We start from the raw sequence: 24492 nt of genomic DNA, 5'->3' as shown, positions 1-24492 counted from the left end.
CCCCCCCCTTATTAGTATTTAGGGCCCCCACCCACCGCTCAGGGCTGGGGGCCAGGGGAAGGACAATAACTTTGGCAACTCACCACTCCTTTTCATCCTAATGATGAAACCCTTCCTTCAGGGGATACGAGATAGAAAAGACATTAAGGGATTCTAGATTAAACAACACAAATGTTAGATCTCAGCCTTTGTAGATGATCTGCTATTCACATTGACTTCCTCTTCAACGTCCCTTCCTGTACTAGTAGAAGAAATTTCTCTGTACAATAAGTTATCCAACTTTCAGGTTAATTTTATCAAAAGTGAGATACTACCTCTCAAGTTAGAGGAACCATCCACCACCTCACTAAAAACCCTATTCCTTTTTGAGTGGGCAGAAAAAGCCATAACCTACTTGGGGGTACACTTGCCGAGAGATCTCACTAAGATGTACTGTCTCAATTTTGAATCTCTAGTCCATACAATAGACAAAGACCTCAGGGAATGGAACAAGCCACAATTCGGCTGGCTGTGCCGTATTAACATCCTAAAAATGAATATTCTACCCAAAATCCCATACCTCTTACAAACTCTACCCATACAGATTCCTAGATCCTTATTTACTAAAATCAGATAATTATTCACTAAATGTGGGCACTCAAACACCCCAGACTATGCCATGACTTATTGACACGTCTAAAATCCCTGGGGGGCTAGGAGTGCCCAATTTAGGGCTCTAACCACAGAGCAATTTTGCTCACCAGGATATATGAATGAACCAACCTGAGACCCCAGACACAATGGGTGATCTTGGAGGACTCGTTCTTCCAAATACCACTATACACAATCCCGTGGCATAAAACGAGGACTATGTTAATTCTGCAACCACACTCCCCTCACCCTACCATCAGGCCTACTCTTCACGTTTGGAACAACATCAGAAAATCTCCCTCTTTAACCCCATACCCCTCTCCACTGACCAGTAACCCGCTATTCCCACCTGGACTACACACGCGCTAATATGACTTTTTACTTGACCATGGGATCGCATCATATCTCAGACTAACATCAGTACTAGACGGAAGCTCAATCAAGCCTCTCACCAACATATGATGAAAACAGTTCAACCATCAGATAAATAAATGTATGTACTCAGGTGCATCTAAGTTAGCACCGAAACGCGCGTCGGGCTCTTTGGGCTCTTTTTTCACGTACACATCTTTCTCACTTAAAGTTATCTATCACTATGTGCAGGCAACCAACATTCTAAGTATGGTTCTGCACATATAGGCACTCTAACTAATTTTTTCACCTCCTTTCCTGTTGGGTCACTATCTATAGAGGAGATTCCTCTGGGTGCTATGGGGGAATTCTGGTTAACATGTCGAACTCATCTCTTCTAGCTATTATCACTATCTATATGAGAGCATTACAGTGATATAGCAATAATAGTAGGTGAATTTGCATGCTACCCCCAACACTGATTTTGAGCGTTTTGGATTTAACCAGTTAATCACAGTCAGAATACCATAGGCTGTTTGAATACTGGAACTAACCAATAGCCATTCAGTGTTCACCAATGCTATAGACCTTTTAGTGACCTTTTCCAGATACCTATGTCAGCTACCTGACAGTTACCTATGATTCACACTTTAAACCACTGGACTTGACCATGCTAATTGCTTATTAAAGTCAGTATCCAGCGGTAATTTTTCAAGTGAATAGGATTCACGGTATCATAGGATCCATATGGAGGTGAGCCATTAAGGCCTGTTATCACTATATTTTGGTTAATCTACTTATTTAAATCAGACTACACTCATACCATATCTATCAATTGATTGATTAATTTATTTTCATTTATTTGGTTCCTCTCCAGGATTGTACTCAGCTAGTCTGGATTTCTCCAGCCTTTTGAGTACATACATTTATTTATCTCTTTACTCATAGGGGTTAAGCCCCAGGACACCCCTGGAGTGTCCACCAAGGTGTTCCTCCACTAGTGAGGTGGTCCCAAATTTATTGGACCCATCATCACAAGTGGAAGTTCTCATAGTTATTTTAGTTCAACCATCAGCCCTACAAACGTACAAATACAAACAACTGTTCCACTTTGTACTTTCCACTGACAGACTTATCATGGGGTCTCACGCATTCTCTAACTTTGAAACATATTGTGCAACCCGGGTCCTTATACATACACATTTATCCATACTCTACAAAATGTTGCAGAAGGAAAACAAAGACCCACTGCCACACTGCACTACTTCCTGGTCTCAAGAACTAAACATCCACCTAAAACATAGAGAATGGGAAGTGGTGTTCAGACAAATACACAAGTCAACAGTGTGCAGTGCCATGCAAGAAAGTAATTATAAGCGGATGTCTAGATGGCATTACACTCCCACAAAACTGCACAACCTCTTCCCTAACACGGTAGACACATGCTGGCGATGTAAGCAACAGGGGGGCACAACTGCACATATCTGGTGGCAATGCCCACCTATCCGTGCATATTGGGCAAGGATAACGACCATGATTAACAGCATAGTGGGAATTAATCTCACCCTCTCAACGACAACAACCCTATTCCTGCTACAACAATCCACATATCATAAACCTAAAAGGATCCTGATTACCAACTTACTGACTGCAGCCAACCTTCTCATTCCGGCTAAATGGAAGTGTTCTTCCCCCGTCACCAAGAGAATGGATACAGAAGGTCGAGTCGATGAGATTGATGGAGGAAATCGCAGCCTCCATGTCCCATAAATACCATGCGTACGTATCCACTTGGGAGCCTTGGTTAAACTATATGAAAGAAAACCCCAGAGCCACTTAAAGTAATTGAATTAAAAGATGACTACCTACCACACAGTCCACTTGACCGCATCTGTTGCTACAGGTCTATAAACATAATTGTTAACTTAAGAAGGGGGTAGGAGGTGGAATTAAAAGTTTAAAAAACACAAAAACCCACTCACCAAAGGGAGCAACAATGTAATGGAAAATGTCATGTAATAGGCACTATGTCCGCTATGGTTGTGCTGGAGAGGTGACCAAGGGAGTGAAAACCTTTCTCACCCAATTGCCCTCCCCCACGCCCCCAACCCATGGCAGGACGTTGAGGTGATCTGGATAGAGCCTCTGGGACTGACACAGTTAGTATAATCACAGACGATGCATGAGAGAGCGCGTTATTATATTTACAAAAAGTACATGCTTGGGCGCAGCTGGCTTCCCTACTGGAGGGCCATAGTAATGACAGACGGCGAGAACCTGGTCAGACAGGGGGGTGGCCCTTCACTGGGATACGACTTTAGCATTAGCAGTGTACTTAATGCACGATAACACAATAGAGCAGTATCACACTATCACACTATCACACTAATATGTTGTATGTTTGAATTTACCTGGAGAAGCTGCATCTATCCATCTAAATCTGTATTACTATTCTTACATCGTGCTGCGGTGCACACTCAGTAGGTTCAATGATAGTGTAGCAATTTATGTATTTTACTGTGCATTGTTCGTACCGTTCTGTACTGAATATCTCTAAACGCATTGATATTGTTCAATTTTTGTCTTTTACTATACATTATTATTAGCATTTTGTATTGTCTATCCTTAAACCCATGTCTGATATACAATAAAAAGAAAATAAATTAAATTTAAAAAAGTCTTGGCTGGGCTGCAAGACAAGAGATCTGCATCTTGTGCAAGCTGTTCTTAGATATGCCCCCAGTGAAAAATGCATTGTATATTTACTAAATAGTGATTTTATGTTTCTTTATATTTGGGCAATGAAGTGTCCCTTTAACTATATTTATTGAGTTGTCAAGAAAAGTTGAACATCGGATTATGCCTTCACAGTTTAATGTATGGGTACAGTGTCACAGCCATCATTTTTCAGATTTACAGACCATGTTGGTAATTGTATTTTATACCATAGCTTTCTGCTAACTTTTCAAATTATTTTTCATTTTTAGATACCTGTTTAAATATTACACATAACCAGTGCCAAATGCTTCCGTACAATCACACAGTCTCAAAATCTGTGTATTCATTCGTCAAGAGCATTGAAATGGAAATTTTCCTCAAGTTGTTCAACTATCTGAACCGTCTCAGCTGCTATCAGCACATCATGCTTTTCGGCTGCAGCCTTGCCCTTCCAGAATGTGTCAGTGATGCTGGTGAAAGGTATTTGGGGAAAACCGATAACTGGGTGATGGCACACCGTAAACTGGTCTTATATGTTCTAATATGTTATATCTATTTTGGTTGTTAATAAGCACCCGCACATTGACTAATGTCTGCATTGGCTGGTTAGAACAGTGGCAATTGGTGAAAGAAGCAAGGTTGTTCAGGCACTCCACTGGTGTTAATAAGTCAGTTTTTTATTGGAGAACTCTGCATTGTTTCAACCTCAGTTCTGAGTTCTTCAATAAAACTGCCTTATTTAAATAACTTGAGTGCCTGGACCGTCTTGCTTCTTTCACTATCGACTGAGGATTAGCCAGCTTCTGATCCAGCTAAGCACTTCATTTGTGTTAATCTGTTTTAAGGTTAAACAACTGTATCAATATATATATGAATGAGGAGGATTTGTACACACACAAAAACGGCAAGTAACAATCTATCCTTAAACAAATATGTAATTTATATTAGTTATGTTAGCACGTTCCTTGGGATTCTTGCATTATAGGCCACCTCTTGGTCTCCTCTGATCTCTGGTCCTATCCAATCCTTCTCAAAGAGAAGGATTAGAGATCTGATGGCAATTGCCACACTCAGCCAATCAGATGCTTTTCATAAAGCATTCACAGTGTTTGGCAACATCATGTTCAACATAATGATACAGAATGAAGACATTCAATACTTTCAATCATTTAAAGTCTTGAATGAGGAAGAGACTCTATTGCCTGTCACGCTGACCACTACAAATGGCATATTCTTGGCAGAATGCAATCTTTGCCACTTTTCTGAAAGCCTTAATGTTTTACTTCTATATCCTTATGTATATATGTGTGTATATGTGTGTGTGTGTGTGTGTGTGTGTATATATGTAAATATATACACATATGTAAATATATACATACACACACACACCGAACAAAATTTTAAACGCAACACTTTTGTTTTTGCCCCCGTTTTTCATGAGCTGAACTCAAAGATCTAAGACTTTTTCTATGTACACAAAAGGCCTATTTCTCTCAAATATTGTTCACAAATCTGTCTAAATCTGTGTTAGTGAGCACTTCTTCTTTGCCGAGATAATCCATCTACCTCACAGGTGTGGCATATCAAGATGCTGATTAGACAGCATGATTATTGCATAGGTGTGCCTTAGGCTGGCCACAATAAAAGGAGACCAGCCTGACGCTGCATCACCAGTGAGTTTAACTGCCTTCTTCTAAATTTAATTTAATTTTAATAAGAGTCCTATAATTTAAGAATCCTTAGGAACGTGCTAACATGACTAATATAAATAACATATTTGTTACTTGCTGATTTTATGTGTGTGTGTACAAATCTTCCTCTTTCAGCAAAAACATGTTTTTTGTTGTTGTTTTTTTTCCCCTGAAATAATTTTCTCTTATTACATGTGCTGTGAAATTCTGTACAGAACAGTCACTGTTTGCTTGTATAGCAAATGCCTAGGTTCTCTTCTGTGTATATGTTTACTTTGAAAGGGTGTTTCTGGGAAGTGTTCTGTACAGATAATGGTGGACAGATGTGACCATTTATAATGTGTACTGCAAAGTTATGTTGGAGTTGAGGCATGCAGTTTGAACAGATGTTCTATAATTCCTTGGGCTGTTAAGCACATGATTTTCTAATGTAGCAGGTTACTGAAAGGTATCGAGTAACCATAGAGGCAAAGTAAATACAGAGAATCTGCACATTCTGACAATTCAGACAAGAGATTGGGTAAAAATAAATAGGGCTCAATTGATATGTACACATAAAAATAAGCTAACACAAGAAAAATAATTACACTTTTATTTTTTTTTAAAGATCTGTAGGTCCGTAAATAGTAAAGATTTACGCCACTTTACCATCTCGCAAGTCATAATAGTAAAGTTGCAGTACATACATTGCTATGTTGTCAAAATAATTACCAATTATTATTTTTATTTTTTTTAATTTTGCATAGATTGGTGGTAAAATGGTTGCATGAAAAGAGTCAAAATACCCCAAGTTTAATACCTTACGTTGTCTTCTTTTAAAAAAAAAAAAAAAAAAAAATATATATATATATACATGTGAAGGGCTATTCATGTATTCCTCACAGATATAAGTGTTACAATGTAACATGTTCATTTTGAAAAAAATAAATGGTTTGTAAATAGCATAGTGCTACTTGTACTTATTGCCCTATAACTTTCCAAAAAAGCTAAGAACATGTTAACATTTCGGTATTTCTAAACTCAGGACAAAATTTAGAAACTATGTAGCAGTTGTAGATGCGTAGCATATTTTGGAGGTCAAATTTTTTCATCATTTTATAATTTTTTTTATAGTAATTTATATGATATGATCAAAATATTGGTATCTTTAGAAAGATAATTTATTGGCGAGAAAAACGGTATATAATATGAATGGGCACAATAAATGAGTAAGAGTAAAATTACAGCTAAACACAAACGCCGCAGAAATGTAAAAAGAGCCCTGGTCCTTAATGGTAAGAAAAACGGTCTGGTTACTAAGGGGTTAAATTTGAAATGTATCACTCTTGTTCAGCTCATTTGGGGAACCATTATAAATTGTTATATTGGTGGTATCTGACTCCATCCAGGCTCCAGAAAATATACAACAATTCTACAAATCTCTGCTGGTGTGACTGTGGGCAGTCAGGCACATATTAGGCACATATTCCCATATGTGGTGGCATTGTCCGCGTTTACAATTATTTTGAAAGAATGTACATACAATAATAAGAGATATTACCCCTTCTGTTGTGAATGACTCTAGATCTGTGCTTATTCAAGTCCTATCCTGAAAACTTTATCAAAGTGAATAAGATAATTGTAGGTCACTTCTTGATAGCGACCACTATGGTAATACCACGTATTTGGAGGTCTGAAGTAGTTCCTGCTATTAAACAGGTATTAACCCCTTCAGGACGGAGTCAATAGTACACGTTCTGATCAAAACAAAACGTAAACAAAAACTGGAATTTGCGCTATATGTCTGTTCACCCGTAGTTCCCCTCTTTCATATTAAATGCACCCACACTTATTATATATCATTTTGTTCAGGAGAAACAGGGCTTTCATTTCATATAAAATATTTGTATATGAAACAATTTATTATGAATAAAATTAAAAAAAACTGTGAGAAATTTTAATTTTTTTTTTACATTTGTAGTTCCGCCTCACATTTTAGCTGTAAATGTCATAATACTTTTAGGTTTTACTGCAACAAAATGCACATATTTGTAATCGGCGATGTCTCACGAGTACAACAGTACCCCCCATTAACAGGTTTTATGGTGTTTTGGAAAGTTACAGGGTCAAATATAGAACGTTCCATTTTCAAATTGAAATTTGCCAGATTAGTAATGTTACCTTTGAGACGGTGTGGTAGCCCAGGAATGAGAATTACCCCCATAATGGCATACCATTTGAAAAAGTAGACAACCCAAGGTATTGAACGTGGGGTATGTTTAGTTTTTTTTAGTAGCCACTTAGTCACAAACACTGGCCAAAGTTAGCTTTCATATTTGTTTTTGTGTGAAAAAAGCAAAAAACTAATATTTGGCCAGTGTTTGTGACTAAGTGGCTACTAAAAATGACTGGACATACCCCATTTGCAATACCTTGGGTTGTCTACTTTTGCAAATGGTATGCCATCATGGGGGTAATTCTTATTCCTGGGCTACCATACGGTCTCAAAGGCAACATAACTAATCTGGCAAATTTCAATGTCAAAAAAATGAAATGCAAACCTTATATGTGACTCTCTAACTTTCCAAAACACCATAAAACCTGTACATGGGGGGTACTGTTATTCTCGGGAGATTTCACTAAACACAAATATTAGTGTTTTAAAACAGTAAAACATATTACAACAATAATATAGTCCATAAAAGTGCCGTTTGTTTGTAAAAAATGCAAAAAAGTCACTTTTACTTAAAATATCATCGTTGTAATACAATTTACCAGTTTTAAACACTAATATTTGAGTTCAGCGAAGTCTCCCGAGTAAAACAGTACCCCCTATGTACAGGTTTTATGGTGTCTTGGAGAGTTACAGGGTCTAATATAGTGCTTGCGAATTAAATTCTCTGCACTTTCTCCCTGTGTTGTCAGGCATGTCAATCAAATTTTAATTAATCAAATGACATAATTATGTTAAAAAATTACTTAAATATACACGTAGAATTTTAATATATATGCATTTATAGGTATATAAATTCTACGTGTATACTAATGTAATCTTTTATGTAATTATATGTATTTATCTCTATATATATATATTTGCGGTTATTTGTATTTTATATATAGATAGATATATATAGAATGTCATTCTAAGTGTATTCTGTTTCCAATATATATATATTAATAACAAAATACAGTTAGAATGAAATTACATATGAATATATAATTTATTTTATATTTTGTTTCAATATTTTATTTATTTATTTAATTAATTAATTAATTTATTATTGTAATTATGCGTATATATATATATAATATATATACATATTATATATATATATATATATATATATATATATAAAAAGGCATTTAATTTATTTTATAACATTTTAATTTTTTTTTTTACACCTCCTACCAGCAGGGGGACTGTCTAATATTTTAGACAGTCCCCCTGCTGGCAGATCCATAGCCAGCTATAGGGGGCCATGTGATCGCTCTTTGAGAGCGATCACATGGCCCCCGGGGGCCTCATTTGCCGGAGGGGGGCTGCCTGGGCTCTCAGACAGCCCCCCAGAAGAGGATCGTGGCGGAGGTGAGTACACCTCTGCTCCTGGGGCTGCAAGCCGTTACGGCGTTCTATGCCACCGCAACGGCTTTAAAGCCCTTTAAAGCCGCGACGGCATAGAACGCCGTAACGGCGTTAAGGGGTTAACATTGGCCTTAGAGAATTAGTGCTATGAGATGCACCTCAGATTGCCATTAAACACAACATAATCATTAACTTACCGCTAGAACCTATGGCAGGATAATGTCAAACGAAAATACTGTTAATGCCGGATTGTAGTTTGCGCCTCTCCTTTAACCCCATTCAGGACGGAGTCAATAGTGCACGTTCTGATCAAAACAAAACGTAAACAAAAACTGGAAAACTGGAATTTGCGCTAAATGTCTGTTCAACCGTAATTCACCTCTTTCATATTAAATGCACCCACACTTATTATATATCATTTTGTTCAGGAGAAACAGGGCTTTAATTTATCATTAACTATTCATATATGGAACATAATTCATTATGAATAAAATGTAAAAAAAATTTGAGAAAATATATTTTTTTTAAATTTGTATTTCCGTCTGACATTTTAGCTGTGAATGTCATAATACTGTTAGGTTTTACTGCACAAAAATGCACATATTTGTAATCAGCGATGTCTCACGAGTACAACAGTATCCCCCATTAACAGGTTTTATGGTGTTTTGGAAAGTTACAGGGTCAAATATAGAACGTTCCATTTTCAAATAGAAATTTGCCAGATTGGTAATGTTACCTTTGAGACGGTGTGGTAGCCCAGCAATGAGAATTACCCCCATAAAGGCATACCATTTGAAAAAGTAGACAACCAAAGGTATTAAAAGTGGGGTATGTTTAGTCTTTTTTAGTAGCCACTTAGTCACAAACACTGGCCAAAGTTAGCGTTCATATTTGTTTTTGTGTTAAAAACGCAAAACACGAATATTTGGCCAGTGTTTGTGACTAAGTGGCTACTAAGAAAGACTGGACATACCCCACTTGCAATACCTTGGGTTGTCTACTTTTGCAAATGGTATGCCATCATGGGGGTAATTCTCATTCCTGGGCTACCATACGCTCTCAAAGGCAACATAACCAATCTGGCAAATTTCAATGTCAAAAAAATGAAATGCAAGCCTTATATGTGACTCTCTAACTTTCCAAAACACCATGAAACCTGTACATGGGGGTACTGTTATTCTCGGGAGACTTCACTAAACACAAATATTAGTGTTTTAAAACAGTAAAACATATTACAACAATAATATAGTCCATAAAAGTGCCGTTCGTTTGTAAAAAAAATGCAAAAAACGTCACTTTTACTTAAAATATCATCGTTGTAATACAATTTACCAATTTGAAACACTAATATTTGAGTTCAGCGAAGTCTCCCGAGTAAAACAGTACCCCCCATGTACAGGTTTTATGTTGTCTTGGAGAGTTACAGGGTCAAATATAGTGCTTGCGAATTGAATTCTCAGCACTTTCTCCCTGTGTTGTCAGGTATGTCAATCAAATTTTAATTAATCAAATCACCTAATTATGTTAAAAGATTACTTAAATATACACGTAGAATTTTAATATATATGCATTTATAGGTATTTAAATTCTACGTGTATACTAATGTAATCTTTTATGTAATTATATGTATTTATCTATATATTTATATTTGTGGTTATTTGCATTTTATATATAGATATATATATATATAGAATGTCATTCTAAGTGTATTTTGTTACCAATATATATATATTAATAACAAAATACAGTTAGAATGAAATTACATATGTATATATAATTTATATTAAATTTTGTTTCAATATTTTATTTATTAATTTTATTATTTTATTTATTTATTATTGTAATTATACGTATTTATATATATCATATATGTGTATATATCTATTATATTATATATATGTAACGTCATTCTAAGTGTATTTTAATACTAATATATGTACTTATATTAGTATTAAAATACACTATGTATGACGTTAAATATATATAATATACATATATATTATATATATAATAGGAAACATGGGGGGATGGTTGCACTCACCTAAACATGCTTAAATGGGGTGCTGCTGGGGGCCATATTATACAATAAATACACAAGATCCAGCGCACTCTCCTATCTACTAAACAGCAACTTCAATGTCGACAGACTTTATTAGTCTGTAAAAGTTTTTTTTAAAAACACCTAATCTAGGCAAAAAAATGGGGATTTGGTTACATTATATGATCATACATTGCATAAGCCTGCCACAACGTCAATGTACCCCATCTTTGGCAGGTCCTACTCTCACAGTCTAATGTCTGCTCTATATATATAAAAATGCATTTAATTTATTTTATAACCTGTCTAATATTTTTTTTTTTACACCTCCTACCAGCAGGGGGACTGTCTAATATTTTAGACAGTCCCCCTGCTGGCAGATCCACAGCCAGCTATAGGGGGCCATGTGATCGCTCTTTGAGAGCGATCACATGGCCCCTGGGGGCCTGATTTGCCGTGGGAGGGCTGCCTGGGCTGTGAGGCAGTCCTCCCGAAGCGGAGCGCCGGTAAGGTGAGTATACCGGGCGCTCCAGGGGCTTCAGCCGTTACGGCGTGCTATGCCGTCACAACGGCTTTAAAGCCCATTTAATCCGTGACGGCATAGCACGTCGTAACGGCGTTAAGGGGTTAATTCTTGTTCTGTTCGTATATGCAACGTGTACTGTTTATCGCTGGTGCGTGTAAAGTGCTTTTACACCTTGTTTGACACTTGTCGTTCATAATGCATATGTTATAAATTTTACAATGGATGGATATTTCCCCCCTGTTTTTTTTTGTTTGTTTGATTTATATGTATACTTATTTTTTTATTACATATATTTCATTGTTTCACAATGATTATTATTTTTAAAAATGAAAACCTTTCAATAAAAAATATTTGACAAGAAATGAAGTAGTCAATCTATTAAATATATTTATGTGAAACATTTTAGGCAGGTGTTAAAATCTTGTCAAGAAAGAATGCTATCACAATAACTTCACTGATAACTTCACTGGCCACTCATTAGATAGCGGTTAGAGATTCTTCCTAGGTAATGGCTGCCTAAAATGCATCCAAACATTCAGTGTCTCCACCCTCTGCGTGCAGACACTGAACTTTCCTCATTGATTCAATTAATCTCTATGAGGAGATGCTGATTGGCCAGGGCTGTGTTTGAATTGTGCTGGCTCTGCCCCTGATCTGCCTCCTTGTCAGTCTCAGCCAATCCTATGGGCAAGCATTGTGATTGGATCAGGCTACCACTTCTGATGTCAGTAGACAGCTTGGTTTTTGAGCAAACAGCATGCAGAGTTACAGATTAAGGCTTGAATACAGTAAGATTTTGCTATATTTAGGGAGGCATGAGGGGCCCAAGGGGGCTAGATGGTGATTTTAACACTATATGGTCAGGAATACTTTTTTGTGTTCCTGACCCTATCGCGATCCTTTAACAAAATGCAGTGAGTGAACAGAGAAAAAAATTAATTCAAACCAAAATTTGGTGTGACCACCAAAACTGCATCACCTGGAGTTGGATAAACACAGTCACCTCTGGACTCTGGGGAAATAAAAAAACATTTTCTGGATTGATTAATTTTGGGTCCATCTGATAATCCGACTGTGACGGTACAATCCTTTACTCCGTCAAGCATTCCCTTCTTCCCATAAAATAAAATCACCAAGTAATCCACAGAGTAATAAATCGCTGGTATCGCCAAATAATCCACACATGAGCCAAAGCTTAATGCTGGAACAAGACTGTTTTACTGGCACACAGGACACACAATTTATACAATACAAAACTCCTCCTCTGGGCCAGGCTAGATAATTGGGTTTGAGCAGCATGCTAAACTCAATTATCTACTGGCCAGAAAATCTACAGTTTTACAATTTTTTAAAACAATACTTTCCATATCACATATCAATATAAATTTACATCCCTGGGTAGCTGATGGTCTGGGGAGCAACATACTTAAATTTCACAAAAATCAGTTTGGTAGTTTTCGTGTCGCGTCGTGTGGAAGTCTGACCGGCTCACCGCGTGTTGGTATCCGATTTAGAGTTCCATCAAATAATTTTGATAAAATGAAACCGATATCTACAAAGATACTCCAAAGTCAAACTCAAAACAGTGGTTTAGTGAGATTGAACCTAGTATTCTACCAAAAGTAGCCACCATGGTAAAGGAAAAGGTAGACTTTTTACAATAATATTTACAGATACATAAGCTAAAATAAATATCCCATATTAAAATAAGAATTACATTTCCATAAGGATCCAGTTTATCCTTCCCTGCACTTCTATTAATAAGCAATTATTTTAACACCATAAACCATATAAAATATACAAAATAAAGAAAAATATACACGGAAAGAAAACCAAACATAGGAATCAAATAAACTATAAACATAAATTATCCATGATATATAGATAAATGTGTTTAAGAAAAAATCTAAATACTTTAATGATGCACAAAAAAGAGTGGAGTATGCAGTCCTCACTAGTATTGTCTATATTGACCATTAAGCGTTGATCTCATTTGACTTCTGCTGTACACTGTAGCTTAAAGTTCCAGATACAATGCTATGAATTTATTTCAGTACTGGTACACCATTGAATATGTATTCAGTATCCGCTACAAGGCATGAACATAATGAGCTGATGTATACATCTTACTTAGAATGTAAGAATGTAATGTAGAATGTAGAATGTAATGTATGAGCTGCCTTGCTCATTTTCCTTTCTCTGCTTCAATAATGGCTGTGTTGCACATACAGTGCTCTAATAAGCTGAGATGTCTATCTTGAATAGACTGTTAAATGGCTTAAAGCTGCCTTCGTTATCTGTTCTTGGAAAGAATGTGGTGTTAATCAAGGTAAATGACAGGGACTAGATTATCCAGTACAGCATTGCATGGGTTACTTTGCATCTCTTTTATTTATAGATGGTCTCAATACTCCAGGAGCTGCAGTATCAGGGGCTGCTAAGAATGACAGATTGTGATAAATATGCACATAGCCTTTGAAAGTATTTGCTAGTAGCCTAGGATACAACAGTGCTCAATGCAACACATTGATCTTTCTTGGCGTCACAGAGATATGGAGTCACCATTGATGTAGATTAATTTAGAAATAAACAAATATGTTTAAATGTCTATCTGTTCCTGTCCAAATCTGAGATGATTAAATTGCGTATACGCAGAAGTAAGCTCACACTGACACATGGAGTTCAGGTTAAAAGCACTTCAGAAAATTTAATGGCATCTGGTTAGAAAACGAGTATGCAGAACCTTTTAAAGGCAAAATGACATCATCATTGAATATCAGATAATAACAAATAAACATCATTAATTGGATTAAATGTTAAGTGTCTGGGTTAGTGTCCACCTATCAATATTATTAATTGGCTCAGGGATTTGAGTGACTAGCTAGGTGTCCTCCCACCGGGAGGTGGTATTATTCTGGACACGGGTGTGGACAGAAGGCTCAGGCGCCATCTTTCCCAGCATGAGGTTTACTCGGTGGAAAGGGGGGCTTGAGCGTCATTTTACACAGTCAGTGATGTCAGTCTCATGATCAGGTGCAAGGTTCTTTTATGAATAGAACATTTCATTAGTACAGTGTTCTCATGGCCTTGGCTCTGGCCTTGGTTATACTTTGTTGCATGTTACAGGAGATTCAATAATTCCGGAGTCAGCTATGTCTTTATAGAAAATACAGTCTCTGTTCATTGTATTAAATGTTGCTGGGAAATTCTGTCATGTAATGTAGTTTAAGATGGAGGATCTGTCAGGTAATGAGGACAAAATGGAGGGTCTGTCACAGTGTAAGGTTAAAATGGAGTTAGTACAATAATTCAGTACAAGTTCAATAAAGATTTTTTTAATAATTCTACATCAGTCCCCCCTATGAAATGTTAAATTCTAAAAGATAAACTTTATTGGTTAGTTTCAGAAGACAGGTTAGCCCAAAGGCACAAAACCCTATGAAGTAATGGTTCTTAAAGTCTTCTTAGTTCTTCAGAGGGACATCATAAATAGACAAGCTTACATTACCATATGGACCTGTGTTATCTGGAGTATAGGCACAACAAGTCATGGTGACAGGTAAACGTTGTTGGTTGCAATAGATATAATAAATGCAAATCAAAATATTATTATTATTAGCAGTGACGGTTGGGAAAATGGACTCAAACTTTCCTTTTTCTGCAAAATCATCTGGTACCCCCCTTGGCACACCTATGGCATCAATATATATATGTGTCAAACTTTCCCTTTAGAGGGGTGCTCCTCTTTGTGTTCTGAAGCATGAATGTGGTGTGTCAAGAGTACCTTGTCATGTATTATGTGTATGGACATAATAACCTTGGCTAGGGCACATTTGCTTATGCATTGTAGTATTAAACCTGTCCCACGCTACATCAGCGTGGGTGGACTCGGATCATTTAGTCAATATTAATATCACCATAAACTCAGGATGGACAAATAATCCTGAGGAAGCTTGGCGTTTGGATCTCTTCAGCTTCACGAGGTCTCCTTTTGGGGTCCTCGGCTTTCCATCGATGGCAGGTGGTCAGGCATTATTACAGGCATCAAACACCTACTTGTTGGTATCTTTTTATTTATTTATTTATTTATTTTTTTATTAACAAGTCATTTTTTCTTTAGAGTCAAAAGTGTGTCAAAATCGACAAATGTTACTTCTCATGTTGCAGAGAGAGAAAGAGTCTTGAATCTGGAACAATGAATCCACTAAGTGATCTCTGCAACTTTCACAATGCACTACTGGGTATATGGTCTTGGTTGTCACATTGATGACCGGCTAGGCTTCTGGCCATCCTGACAAAATGTCTATTATAACTAGTGCATATTTGACCCAGCAGCTCTTTGTCACCTGGATTCTTGAAAGGGATAGTGAGAGTTAGCTAGGTGCTTAGGATTCTCCTCCTCTTCTGCCTGAGTGAAATCTGTGGGTAGGATCTACATGGTGAGTATAGAAGTTTCTTTAGCGGACACCCTTCTGTCCACTTCCCTTGGTGCACTTGTGGCTTGGTTGGCAGCTTTTGGTCAGCTGAGTGGTGCTTCTTATCTTCCAGATTGATCCAAAATAATGTGCTGCACCCAGGGCATATCTTGAGTCAGTGTAGATATTGGCATGTCTTCCTTCAGGCATTTTGTATGCCACTGAGAAGGCTGTCAATTCAGCGTCTTGAGCAGATGTGAATGAGGAAAGTGAAGATGCTTGACGTACCTGATCTTCTTTAGCAACAGCAAATCCAGTATGGTACCTTTCCTCTTTATCCGCAAACAGAGTGGAGTCAGGATCTGGTAAAGCTACTGCATGCTCTGTTGAAAGGTGTCTTGTTTCTTCTTTCATCTGTTCAAAGCAACCATGAGGAGCAGTAGAAGAGGTTTCCTCACCTATTTCTGTGTGAGATTGGGGGGTATTTGTCTTTCTATTCACAGTTCTCTTGCTGACCCCCCTCTGTAGAGATTTGTAAATTGAATGTTCATGTTTTGTTCTAATGAGTCAGGTTCCTTTCATGAGATTTCTGGGGACTTAGTGAAGAAAAAAACATGAGGGACAGCCACCTCCCTTACAGGTGTCTTACTTCCATGGGAATCTGGGTCAGGACCGCACTATTTCCTTGAGAGTGCCCAAAACAGTTCTTTCATGTCTGAATAATTTTTCGTTAGTGTGGTATTCCCATGTCTGAATAATTTTTCGTTAGTGTGGTATTCCCCCCTGGGAAGTGGCGGAAGAGTGGCCAGAGCAACTTTTCTTCAAAATATAATGTTGTCAGGTAGAGGCAGAGTTGTCTATGAGCGGAGGAAATTGGTAAGGAATAAGAAGGGAGGAAGCATATAAAGGATATAGATATGGTGGTGGGGAGATGGAAGAATGAGTAGTGGATAGAGTGAGAGGGGAAGAAGGTGGAGTAGGAGGAGGAGTAGAGGAGAAGTAGGAGGAGAGAGGAGAAGGTGGAGTAGAGGGAGGAGTAGGAGGAAAAAGTGGAGTAGAGGGAGGAGTAGGAAGAGGAGGGAGGAGTAAGAGCAGGAAGAAGGAGTAGGAGGAGGAAAAGGTGGAGTAGAGGGAGGAGTAGTAGGAGAAAGTGGGGGACTGTAGATGAAGGGGAGGGATCGGTGGGAGGAGTAAGCAGGGGTGGGCAGGTAATGGAGCAGACAGGTGATGTAGCAATGGAGGGTACATCAGAAATCAAGACTAGGTAGAAATGCAATGGAGGCTGCAAATAGCCCATGTACAACAACTATTAACTGGCCCTATGCTTTCCCTAGAGAAAAATAATAAAAGGCTAACATGCTCATCTTGTCTCCACAAGCCTCGAACGTTTCACTCCGTGGGTGTCCCGCAGCGGCTAGCCCACCACATCTCCCACACCAGACTTGTGCCCGTGGAGACAGACGCTATCCCTGACTCTCGTTCTTTATTTTATTAATTTATATCTAACATCCCAAAATGTAATTCCTACTTATATCACAAATATACATTATCACAATTTTATGTCTCGCAAATGGGATAAAATTTATTCTACTCTTCACTGATAATGTATATTTAAAACATACAAAATAGACAAATAACATTGTCTTCTGCAAAATAAATGAAAAAGATAATGGAGATTTTGTTAAGCTTATAAACAGCTATACCTGAATTCACATTTCTTGTTCTCCAGTTCCTGGCTGTTAATGGCAATGTACAATGTAATAGAGCAGCAGAAAATGCTAGCAGAATGCTTGGTTGCATAGGGAGAGGTATTAGCAGTAGGAAGAGGGAAATGCTCATGCCATTGTACAGAGCACTGGTGAGACCTCACTTAGAGTACTGGATACAGTACTGGAGACCATATCTTCAGAAGGATATGGATACCTTAGAGAGAGTTCAAAGAAGGGCTTCTAAACTGGTTCATGGATTGCAGGATAAAATTCACCAGGAAAGGTTAAAGGATCTTGACAGGTATAGCTTGGTGAAAAGACGAGACAGGGGAAATATGATAAAAGCATTTGAAATACATAAAGGGAAACAACACAGTAAAAGTGGAGACTATATTTAAAAGAAGGAAAACTACCATAACAAGAGGACATAGTCTCAAAAATAGAGGGACAAAGGTTTAAAAATAATATCAGGAAGCATTACATTACTGAGAGGGTAGTGGATGCATGGAATAGCCTTCCAACTGGAGTGGTAGAGGTTAACTCAGTAGAAGTGTTTTAAGCATGCGTGGGATAGGCATAAGGCTAAGCACTTGCTGCTAGTAACAGATCTAGAATTAATACACTATAATGCCCAAGGTCTCAATTCCTATGCATATGCAATAATAAAATATCTGGGCTTACAACAAAAATTATGTTAGTCAGTCTTTAAACTTGGCTTATTCATTTGTTAATAGTTATGCTTATAATGTTAACTGGTTCCTTTTCAATTAGATCAAAACATTTTAATACCAGTCCTTAATTGTATTACCATTTGTTCAAGAAATCTTTGTTTATTAGAAACTTCTTTTAGTAAATGTTCTTTAAGATAACCCCTCTTCCAGCATGTTATCAATTTTTGTATACAAAGTTCAAACACACTTGTTACTTATACGCGAATCGATAGACATATATTTATTCTATCTACCTATTAACCATTACTTGTCACAGACACTTTCCTGATATAGGGAAACTAATAGTAGGATAATTTTAGTAATTGTAACTTTTTTGTTCATAATATATGGGAATTAAGGAAGACAGCATGTCTTAGGATAGGATGAGCGTGGTAGAAGTAGATCTCGTCAGCCTTGGATGGCCAGAATTGACACGAAATATGGGCGGATATGACTTCACTAAGGGCAGAGTGAGGGCAGGAGGAGGCGTGGGTACTAAGGACAACCTTCTTTTGTTCTAGGGGCCATTTTCTTTTAGGGCATTTCAGCTTGCAGTAGCTTTACACTAAATTATAGCTCAATACATTTAACAGCCCGTGAAGCTTTGGAATAACATGGTGCAAAAAATAAACTCACAGGATGCAACCAACCTCCCCCATCATTCACCAGCTATTAATCACTCAACACGTCCAAATACATATACAACGCCACGGAACCTGCTGGCGTCGCACAAATGGCAGCAGCAACAACACACAAACCCTAGAAACCTCCTATACGACACATCACTCCTATGTAAGTAGCAAAATACACAATTAGAATATTTCCGAGCAAAAATTCCATTGCTAGTCTTATCAGTAATAATTCTACATCACCATTGCCTGCCCAGATGCTAGCAACTGAAACAGATAGCACTGCTTAATATCATTAGATGGTGCCCACTAATTAGTATAAACTGAGCAGTGAGATTCAATGTAAGACCTCCCCTCCTAACATATAAAAACAAAATGGGGAGCCTATATGTTAAAGGTATTGACACATGACTTGTGTACTTTGTGAAGTGTATGGGATGTGTGTTCTGTGTTTGTGTATTGTGTATATAAGTGTAGACGCAGCTTGAGGGTCTTTGTATTTGTGTTGGAACATCTAGAGGTGAAATGTGAATTTGTCTGTTTAAGTTAGAGGGTGTATGCCCCAGTGTTAACAAAGATGTCTTGGAGTAGATATATGTCAGTTATTCGATATATGCATTGGAGAGTGACCTCATATTGATGACTTATGATTGAAGACCCACTGGAGCCTTTTACTAGGATACTATGCTATGACAACACAAATACTGAAATGGTATTTGCTTCTATAGATTCTAAAATAAGCCTAGTATCCCTATTTACTGAAAAGGTTGCCTAATAAATAAATATTAAACTGTGGATTGAGCTGCAGTGACTTCCTTCACTATACCCAAAATTGAATTACTGATGGAAATATTGACCATCATCAATCATTGCCAGGCCATATATATTTATACCTGTTAGATCGGTATGTGTCAGGTGACCTGTCTGGGCTCCACACCTTATATTACTTTGTGTATATATTAGAAAAAATATATTGGCCGCTTCCCATGGCATGCTAACACATTGTACTTTACTGTATTGCCTAATCTTATAAGGTCTTCTAACATCTGATACTACCTGTAAATAGTATGAGAACCACAGCTTTTACTTTAGTCAGAAAAATCGCTAATAGTGAGTTTTTCACTCAACCACGGCATGGCTTGACACTGCAAATGCATCCTATGGCTACAAACCACCGCCACATACCCATCAACACAACCCAGTGTGGCCCAATGCTTTTGGGTGCCACTGAGCGTCATCTCACTTACAGTAAAACTCTTCAAGGCACACCACACGCAATCGCTTTGACCGTACTTTCTATGAATCAAAATTCTCAGTTCTTACCTCTAATTTGGCTCACAAAAAAAAGCACCATTGAGTCATGTAAGCAGCTGTCAGGATTCCCCCACATTGTTGGGAATTCCTCCATATTTGATTCCAGCCAGATCGACATTTAGCGATCAGGTCTCTCTCTCTCTTGCATTTAAGGTGTGATGGAATTGGACTGGACAGTGCGGATGTTTAGGTTCTGCATAAGTATAGGTAAAGAGGATATGGTATGTGAGTTCAAGGAAGAACTAAAGTAGACGGGAAGTGGATGTTGGTACCCATATACTTAAGACCATACCTTCTACAATGAGCTGTGGTGGTTATACTGTATTAAGTGCCTCTTTAGGAGAGTAGTGCTTCACTATAGTGTAAATTCCTTATCCTTTTCTCGTATACGTTTTTGTAATTTTTTTTCTTTAATATATACTGTACATTCACGTCTGCCTGTTAACCTGTATTGAACCCTTATTCTTCTCCCTTGAATAAATGTCATTAAGCATATATCATGCCCTCTCGAGGGTAATATTTTGGTTTGTTGTTGTCTATTCCCCATTACTGTAAGTTATATTTAAGGAACGTGCTTACATTTGCAGAATGATTGCTTTATTTGCTGTCTATTAAGGTTTTGTTTGTTTTGATTCCAGTAGGTGCATTTCCATTTCAGATTGCACTTCATAGTTATTCTTACTCTGTCAAATTGCAATATTTGTATTTCCCATGTTAATATTATTCAGTGGAGCCCCGAAGGACAAGCTGATGTGGGAAATGTGGGCCCAGGTATATCAGATCATATCTAACCCTGCACTCTGCTGTTTAGTCTCGAATGTGTCTCTAACCATCTGCCAGTAAGGTTGTATGATTGGGCTGTTCCACCACATGTGCTTAATTGATCCCACATCTCCAACACTCTCCAATACCACTGTGAGAGAAGTTTATAATTAACCTTCTGATATCTCAAGCATCAATCTCAAGAGCTCTTATACTGCATTGGTTAGTGGCAAATTTGAGCCTAGGATGTTCTCCCACTCCCGTTTAAACCGAATATGGCACAGTACTGTGCAATCATATAGGTTATGTCTTTTTTGTGTTCTGATGTACACCAACTCATCCCTAGCTTCTTGGTACCTCATAATGACATCATATATGACATGGAACAATCCCATTTTTCTCCTTTTTTAATATCCGTCTTTGTGTTGCTTTTTGATCATATGTACACACCTTTGACGACATGGCACTCTGTAGTCCAGTACAAGCTATATATACTTTCTGGTTGTCCTTGTTTCCTTGCCCTGTTATGGTTTTACTAGAGAGTGCATTATATATTACTGCTAATTCCATTTTCTGACCTTGGCTTGTTTGACCATTCTTGATCTATGTAACTCTGACCTTGGCTTGTTTCACAGTTCCTCTGTAATCCCTAACCTCCGCTTGTTAACGTTTATTTTGTGTCTGCTTGCACACTTTCTTACTATAGTCTCAGTGCTAGCCCGGCAACTGGTACGTATACCTTCCTTGCATATTCCTAGGTTTGTGTGTTAGGGTCAGGCCAATCCTGACAGTTTGGTTAATCTTAGTTTTGCTACAAAATTGGGTCCTTATGCTGTTATAGTGAAACCCTAATAATTTATAAGATTCGTCAAAGTTTGGTAACTGCAAAAAAATAATTATTCACTGTTTTACTATAGCAGCACTGTGTTCTCTTGCGTAGTGCAGTTCCCCTCCTAGAATCTAATAAAGGCAGGGCCGGACTGGGGAAAAAATTCGGCCCGGGCATTTTTTAATCACATGAATCAGTAGCATGGGGCAGGGCCAGTAAGGTAGTGTTCTGTCATCACCAATGACAAGTACGCCCCCCTCAATGTGAGTGTGTTGGTACAATGCTCTTCCAGGGCCCCCATGCACAGAGCCCCACTAAACAGCTGTTGCATGAGAAAAAGGCCCCGTGGAGCGCAAGCAAATTTAATTACATGTTTCCACTGCATGCGCTTGTGACTTATCTCCAGTGACTCCTTAAGTGGGGTTCCAGAGGGCGAAAGGGACAGTAAAGAGTACTTGTGTTTGGAGGATGCTTGTGGGATTGCATTACAGAGTGAGGTGAATGTGGTGTGGTGTTTTAGTTTCAGTTCTGTTTTTTTGTGGTATAGTGTGTATAGGGGATGCAGCAATGATGTGCACAGGCACTGTAGTGTCTGTAATGTATTTGTAGGGGTTATAGAGTGGTTTTTTGTGTACAGGAGATATAGTGTTTGTCGCAAACGCACCCTACTTCAAGAGTGTGCGTGATGTAGTTGTGGTGGTGAAAGGGTTAAAGTTCACTATTTGTATGCACTAGACCAGAAATAATAAGATCCCCCTTAACACCTCCCACACTAAATCATAATAGAACTATTACTATTTTAACACTGCCACCACCAAGGCAATTTACAAATGGAGTGCCTTGGTCCCGCAGGTAACTTAATAAGAAAAAACCCACCAAACATAACTCAGCACAATATTTAAGCAATTGCCAAACACTAATTAGACTCTTCAGGTAATGTGATAATTAACCAGACAAAGGCATTCCTTAATAAAGGAATATTTATTATGAGCAAAAAAAAAAAACGGAAATAATAATTGCATCTTTGAATTTACCTTTTTCCCAATCCATAGCTATGTCATCCTTCTTACTTGTGACCCAATATAGTGGACATCACAATTACTTCCCCTGTGGTTAAGTTACGCAAATCCTGTTTGGGCTTGATTAGAAGATTGTGCTGGTCACATTTCAAATATAACAAAATTGAGGCTTAATTATTATTCCGTAGGTAAATATTCATGGTTCTGGAACATGAGGCTTGTTTTTTCCTCTTTTCTTGAAAGCTAATAATCATTAACATATCAAAGAAATCCATTAATCAATTAAAAGGTAGAGTCAGCTAGTTTACACTGGAGCTAGACTTCCAGGCCACTTATATGTGACTTCTCACACCTTACATCAAAGGATTAATGCATATGGTAAACCATCTGCTCCCTTTTACATTCCTATGCAATTCACACTCCCCTTCTGTCATCTGATCTTTACCAAGTGGTCAATTCATATATGCACTACACAAATTACATGAATATTCTATTGTGCAACAATGAATTATGCAACCTTGGCGTGATAGTGTGTGCATAGGGGATAAAGTGTGTCTAAAGGTGATCTAGTGTGTATAGAGGATGTAGTGTGTGTAGTGGTGCAATGTGTGTGAGGGGTGCATAGAGTCTATGTTGTGGGGGGGGGTGAGATGCAAGAAAATGTGTTAATAAAAAAACAAACAAAAAAAAACCTGTATGCTCCCTCTTCCTTCTTCTTGCCTTTTGCCGGGGGGGGGGGGGGGGAGTGGGGGACATTGCCTGGTGGTCCAGTGGTGGCCCGGGCATTTCAGCCTGCAGCTCCTCTAGCTGCAGGCTGACTTCAAACTTCTCCTCCTGCGAGCTCAGTGCTGTCGGAGTGTTGCCATGGTAACGTGCGGCAACGCTCTGGACCGCCTGCTCGTGGGAGGAATCCACAGCCTCCTGGGTTCTTACTTCCTTCTCCTGGAACGAAGTGCCAGGAGGCCGACGAGATTGATCCTTCATCTCCTCCAGGGCATTTGCCTGGTTTGGTCCGAGCCTGAATGAAGGTATATTGTTTAATTTATTTTTGTTTATTTTATGTAATAGTTGACAAATAGGTCACTGTGTTTCATTTTAAAACCAAGAAGAATTAAGACTTAAAGCTAAAATGTCCTAATTTGGGCTCATATCAGAAAAGGTTAAAAAGTATTAAACGAGTAACATACCAACCAGAAATGTTCCGAAATATCTTGATTCCATATGATTTCTCCACTCAAGTTAAAAGTAATTGTTTTTTCTTAAGCTTGTAATTACAGCAATGTCTGGTTTGCATATCGCCATTTCATCCTTGTTGCGTATAATCTAATTTTGAGATGGACAGTCTTGGAACGTGCTTGCATGTCCCTTATATAAAAAAAAAAAAAAAAAAAGCAACTTGGGCCCATGCATCGGTAAACATTTTATACATTGGTTTATTAAATCAAATCTTCAGTGTGGTTGCAGAATACTTCATTTATGCTTAACGTGGTTTTATAGGAAATTGAAATTTAATGCTAAACAGTGATTTGGTTCATATTGTATTTTGGTAATTGAAGATAAACAGGCCTTTAAAGAATTAAACAAGAAGC

At 37.9% G+C, this 24492-nt stretch overlaps 1 protein-coding gene across 1 annotated transcript in view; it reads left to right on the top strand.

Moving 5' to 3' along the window:
• CORIN (corin, serine peptidase) overlaps window positions 1-24492 on the top strand; it is a 281043-nt gene that overhangs the window by 97509 nt on the left and 159042 nt on the right. The window contains exon 4 of the mRNA XM_063457921.1: window positions 3969-4179. Within this exon, the coding sequence (XP_063313991.1) occupies window positions 3969-4179 (211 nt within the window). The remainder of the gene's footprint in view (window positions 1-3968; window positions 4180-24492) is intronic.

Source organism: Pelobates fuscus, chromosome 6 (assembly GCF_036172605.1).
Source record: "Pelobates fuscus isolate aPelFus1 chromosome 6, aPelFus1.pri, whole genome shotgun sequence".
NCBI classification, from domain to species: domain Eukaryota; kingdom Metazoa; phylum Chordata; class Amphibia; order Anura; family Pelobatidae; genus Pelobates; species Pelobates fuscus.
This window is presented reverse-complemented; position numbering and strand designations above follow the sequence as displayed.